This window comes from Mercenaria mercenaria, chromosome 13 (assembly GCF_021730395.1).
Source record: "Mercenaria mercenaria strain notata chromosome 13, MADL_Memer_1, whole genome shotgun sequence".
In the NCBI taxonomy this organism is placed as follows: domain Eukaryota; kingdom Metazoa; phylum Mollusca; class Bivalvia; order Venerida; family Veneridae; genus Mercenaria; species Mercenaria mercenaria.
The window spans coordinates 56,948,110-56,954,150 of record NC_069373.1 but is presented as its reverse complement, the minus strand read 5'-3'; the positions used below and the strand labels follow the sequence as shown (position 1 = coordinate 56,954,150).

The window sequence follows — 6,041 nt, the reverse complement described above, 5'->3', positions numbered from 1 at the left end:
CGAACTTGAGGCCTCGGAATACCGATCCGATGCTCTACTGACTGAGCTACCCGGCCACCTACACACTTTCTCCCCGTTTTAATATTCAAGTTCTATACCATGACATAGGCATCGTAATCCCATGCTGTCACAGGCTGTTAACTTACCAAATGGTTCATGTTAAAAATTATCAAATAATCGACACTTTATGGGGATCTAAAGAGCAAGGATAAACTTTAGAAAAGCGTAACTAAATTTTACATAATTTATGCATGTAGTATGTTTAGATGTATTATGAATAACAAAAATAATTGGCATGGCTTTCCACGCATGCTCGTCACATGAATAATGAAAATAATCAGCTGTGTGGACTGCGAGATAACTTTTGACTGCCGCCATCCCTTCACGGCTCTGAGGGATGACAAAGTTCTATAAAATATCAGATCATAAATTCTCACATACCAGACGGGGATTTCCGGTATTTTTACCGGTGCTGGAAAAATCCATCTTACACCCCGGGGTGTAAGATGACTCTCGTGCAGTAAATGACGTATTACGAACTATATATATGTAGAAGATTTATGTAGTTATTTATATTTTATTTCGAAAAACGGAATACAAATCCAGTACCTTGACAGTTTCTCTTTGTTCCTGATAGTATATTTCTCGATTCAAAATACGTTATTTTATCAAAATTTCATAACAATACGCTGGAACTGATAAAACAAAACCGGAACTAAACATTGTTATTTGTCTTTGAAACGTCATGACGTCTTTCCTGTTTACGGACGTTGATTTCCCGCGCTTTGTTTAAATACGCTGCTATAAGAAATAGTTCTAAAAAGAAAGCCGTTCGACTGATTTTATTTTTATTATTATACCTTGATATCGGTATGCAAGAAAAAGATTCCGTCACTGGTAATAGGTGCAGATGGGAATATCCGGCTCTCGGGTAAATGTTTAGGCGGTAACTCGGTAGGAACCTCGTTACCGCCTAAACAGTTACCCTCGAGGCCGGAAATTCCCATCTGCACCTACACCAGTGAAAGTATATCTGTTATTAATATTGTTATCCGATAAAAGAATTTCCCTTCATTCTCATCCAGTTCTTTTTTCATTATCCAATTGTCTCCCAGACAAAGGAAATTCCGACAAACATTTTTGTTTCCAGACCCACATTTCCGCGCTGTCCTGCAATGGTTCTTTTCTCTATTATATTATATTTCCCCTCATGTAAAGGTTTGGAAACCTCATTATACCGGAGAAATCGTTACGCCAAACAGTAATTCCCTTCAACGGTAATTGCAGCAGCTTGTGATCAGATTCTATATAGTACAAAAACTATTCTTTGAAATCTACCCTTGCTTCAAACATTTCTCCGAAAAGTAGAAATTTTCCAGGGCAAGCTTTTGAAAATGCGTTTGCATGTCATTTTACATAAATTTCTGGTTCAATTAACGCATTACGGATTTTCGGTATCCGGTCAACCAATGCAAACGTGTAGAGTTTGCATGACTACCGTAAATTTTTTGAACTCATCCGTATTCGAAATTTGATTGTTTGCAACTTGTGTAAATGTTTGCATGATGTATAATTCATGGATTCAAAGCTAGCTTCGTATGACGATCTGAGTTAATGCCCACAATTTTCTACATGGCATCACATTTTAGCAATTGTAATGTTTTATGTTCGAATATGATAATTCTCATTTAGAGCAACATTTATGCTATCTTTCCATTAAGTCGTAAATTTCTTTAGATACAATCGATTTTACTCTCTTTTACTTTTAAAATTTAATCAGTGTTAAATTGGTATTTGTATAGTGATGTTTTGGTGCATTAAGTTTGTTTGTAATGTTAAGTTTTCTTTAACTGGATCTGCATAGATATTTAAATATTGGGATTTTTAAAACACATTTTTAAAGTCTAAATTCAACTTGTTCATATTTTTAATTGATAATATCAGGAAGGTCTAATACGGGGAGTAGAAACTCAGTATAAATCAATACATTTATCTGTATTATGCTGTCGTCCATACATGTAAATATCGACCAGTCGTTAGTGATCGATATTTTATTTTCGCCACTATCGATTAGCGTGTAATTAGCATACTACCTCATGTTAATCATGGAGCTATAACACTTGTTGTTCAAAGGGTTTACCAGTCACATGTTAAGTGGCGATAATTAGATGATCAGAGATTGATCTAAAGGGATTCTGAAGCAAAAACAGCATGCAACTGCATGTGGTGATATGTTTAATTATTACGAATTAACTCGAGCTCACTTCCCTGAAGAAATATTTTACCATGTAACTTCAAATCTTTATCAAAGGGCCGATTTTTGTTGGATTTGAATAAAAAAATTGGAAAATAACAGAAAGCTGACACTTTTCTTAATCTTGTAGAGCCATAATTATAATTATTGTTTATAATGTCAGATTTCTACATACAGAAACAAACATTCTTCTTGAACGTAGGGAATGTTTCAAACGAAATTGTTGTTTAAACTCCAAAAATTAGTTTAATAAATTTAATCTTAAAACTGATGTGTGAAAAATACAATGTATTTAAATTAAAATAACAATATTTTTTTTAAAAAGGCCGACAACGAAGTTACATTTAGTATTCCGAACTTTTAGATAAAACTGCAGAAAATCATCTAGGTTTAACACGCATTTAAATGGTGAAGAACAGAGCAATATCATAAACAAATATTTTCAGGCAACAGTTTACAGTTTTGACTTGCTATTTTCATTAAAATATGTCCTATTTTTTTTGTTCTAAATACTCTGAATCAACAAGGCAAATATCATGTAAAAAACAACATCTTTCTCTCTGGGTAAGACATGTCTAGATTTAGCCATTTACACAGGGCGAAAAGTAACATTAATGTAGATATTTTTCGTTTAAAAACAGATGCAGGCAATAATTTCATGGCAGAACTTTTGTTTTCAACAAAAAAATCAACAAATGCTTTCCCAGATTTTCACTGAAAGGACGAGTTAAACTGTAAGGCGTAAGTGTTTGAGTAATAGCAGAATAACCTATGGCATACGCTTCGATTGGACGACAGCATAAGCTAAGATAAATGCCGGTTTCCAGTCCCCGTATCAGTTGTTCCAGATAATATACGGTACTAATTAGGTCTTATTATTAAGGAAGTGTTTAGCTGTCTAGTAATCAGACACCTAGCCTGTCCTCTAGGGGTTTTCAAGGCATCCGATAATTATGCTTAGCAATAATGTAATGAAGTAATTAAATTGATTATTTTTGCTTTGCTTAAGATTATAGTAATACTGTTATTTATCAGTAAACAAATGTTAGTCTGAATTCAGACCTTACAAGCACCTAACTCACTGCCTGGTCAACAGGTAAAAATGGAAGCATGACAAATTTTTTAATGGAGAAATAATAATAGGAATAAAACAAAGAAGTTGCCAAAGTTTAAAGACTTTTCTGCAAAGTGAATGTTTAAACATAATTGTAATTGACCATGTTGACATTCAGTTCATTTATGAAAATTAAGTAAACATTCATAGACACAGTATGTACACAAATCTTCAAATAATATGTGTTGTGTTGAAGATAGTTAAAGACATTTTAAATTTTAAAAAATATCTTATCATCTTTGAAACTAGCGTTTGTCAATATTTATATGGGCACAACTACTGTGCACAACAACAGCAACAACATGGAATGTTTTTTAAACAATGACATCTATAAACAACAGCATTGAAATCAGCATAAATAATGATCCAACATAATGATCAGATGTAGTTTAGCATTTTATTTTGTAAAGAATAATAAAATATTTTCATTGAAAAACACTTAATTCATAAACAAATTGATTACCAGATGGCTTCTGAACTGAGGTCTATGTTTTATTTGCAAGAACCAAAAGCAGTATGTGTTGAAAGGAGTATACACAGAGACACTTACAGAATGAGAATACCAACACTCTTTGTGGTTTATATGTAAAATAAATATTAAATACTGATTTCAGTTTCAAAATAAATATTAGATACTGATTTCATTGTTAATTCTTTCACCATTTAAAGGTTTGAGTATATCTGTGTTACAGAAGAATCCTGGCAGCCAGTGGCCAGAATGGATGAAGCCAGGTGTTAGGGTGGTGAGAGGACCAGATTGGCGAGCCACCATCCGGGACCCGAAGTCTGTGGATCTTGGTACCCTAAGTTATGTACCAAAGAATGCAGCTGACAATAAGGTGCAGGTAGTGTGGGATACAGGCCAAGAAAGAAGTTACAAATCTGGTTTCAGTGGACAGTATGAGCTAAGGGCTTATGATACACAACAAGTTGGTTGGTAGATTAAAGCAGTATTTGTCAAAAATGATATAAGCCGCACCATGAGAAAACCAACATAGTGCATTTGCGACCAGCATGGATCTAGACCAGCCTGCGCATCTGCGCAGTCTGGTTAGGATCCATGCTGTTCGCTAACGGTTTCTCTGATTGCAATAGGCTTTGAAAGCGAACATATGGATCCTGACCAGACTGCGCTGATGCACAGGCTGGTCTTGATCCATGCTGGTCGCAAACGCACTATGTTGGTTTTCTCATCGTGCGGCTCAATTATTAATACAATATTTCTTAGCATAATAGGCCTTATCCTAGATGTTTGATCTCAGTATTTTAATTTGGAAGTGAAATTATTTGACTGTTTCTGCAAAATAACGTGCAATAAATGTATAATCAGTATCATAATGACTTATTTTTAATAAAAAGAATACATTTGCAAAATGTAAAATCATTTATAATTTTGTTTTGATTAAATTTTGTGGTTTTTGCCAATGCATGGGAGCAGTATTTGGTTGATTTCAAACATTTAGATGAAATAAATGGAAACTGTGTTTATTGGGATTTAATTTTGTGAATTGGCAAAACCACAAATTCAGCATAAATCGTTCTCCAACAAGTATTTATGATTTCAAAATTCTGTTTTATGAAGAAGTACATTGTATCTGATTTAAAACTATTTTATTCCAGGAATTAAGCACAAGAACATTAAGTGTTCAGAATGTTCCATGAAACCATTGAGAGGTATACGGTTCCACTGTCCTACCTGTAACAAGGATATGTGTGTCGAATGTTACAGTAATGACAAACATGATTCCACGCATGCTTTTCTTAGATATGATACACCAAATTCTGACAAGTGAGTGAAATATAAAAGTTTTCAGACATGCTTTTCTTAGATATGATACACCAAATTCTGACAAGTGAGTGAAATATAAAAGTTTTCAGGCATGCTTTACTTAGATATGATACACTAAATTCTGACAAGTGAGTGAAATATAAAAGTTTTCAGACATGCTTTACTTAGATATGATACACCAAATTCTGACAAGTGAGTGAAATATAAAAGTTTTCAGACATGCTTTTCTTAGATATGATACACCAAATTCTGACAAGTGAGTGAAATATAGAAGTTTTCAGGCATGCTTTTCTTAGATATGATACACCAAATTCTGACAAGTGAGTGAAATATAAAAGTTTTCAGACATGCTTTTCTTAGATATGATACACCAAATTCTGACAAGTGAGTGAAATATAAAAGTTTTCAGGCATGCTTTTCTTAGATATGATACACCAAATTCTGACAAGTGAGTGAAATATAAAAGTTTTCAGGCATGCTTTTCTTAGATATGATACACCAAATTCTGACAAGTGAGTGAAATATAAAAGTTTTCAGGCATGCTTTTCTTAGATATGATACACTAAAATTCTGAGAAGTGAGTGAAATATAAAAGTTTTCAGGCATGCTTTTCTTAGATATGATACACCAAATTCTGACAAGTGAGTGAAATATAAAAGTTTTCAGGCATGCTTTTCTTAGATATGATACACCAAATTCTGACAAGTGAGTGAAATATAAAAGTTTTCAGACATGCTTTTCTTAGATCTGATACACTAAAATTCTGAGAAGTGAGTGAAATATAAAAGTTTTCAGACATGCTTTACTTAGATTTGATACACCAAACTCTGACAAGTGAGTGAAATATAAAAGTTTTCAGGCAAGCTTTACTTAGATTTGATACA

General features: G+C 33.4%; 1 protein-coding gene across 1 annotated transcript in view; it reads left to right on the top strand.

Annotated features, from left to right (window-relative positions):
* Positions 1-3,834: 3,834 nt before the first annotated feature.
* LOC123529963 (E3 ubiquitin-protein ligase MIB2-like) overlaps positions 3,835-6,041 on the top strand; it is a 39,469-nt gene continuing 37,262 nt past the window's right edge. The window contains exons 1-3 of the mRNA XM_053520914.1: positions 3,835-3,898; positions 4,038-4,301; positions 4,989-5,157. Of these exons, the coding sequence (XP_053376889.1) occupies positions 3,835-3,898; positions 4,038-4,301; positions 4,989-5,157 (497 nt within the window). The remainder of the gene's footprint in view (positions 3,899-4,037; positions 4,302-4,988; positions 5,158-6,041) is intronic.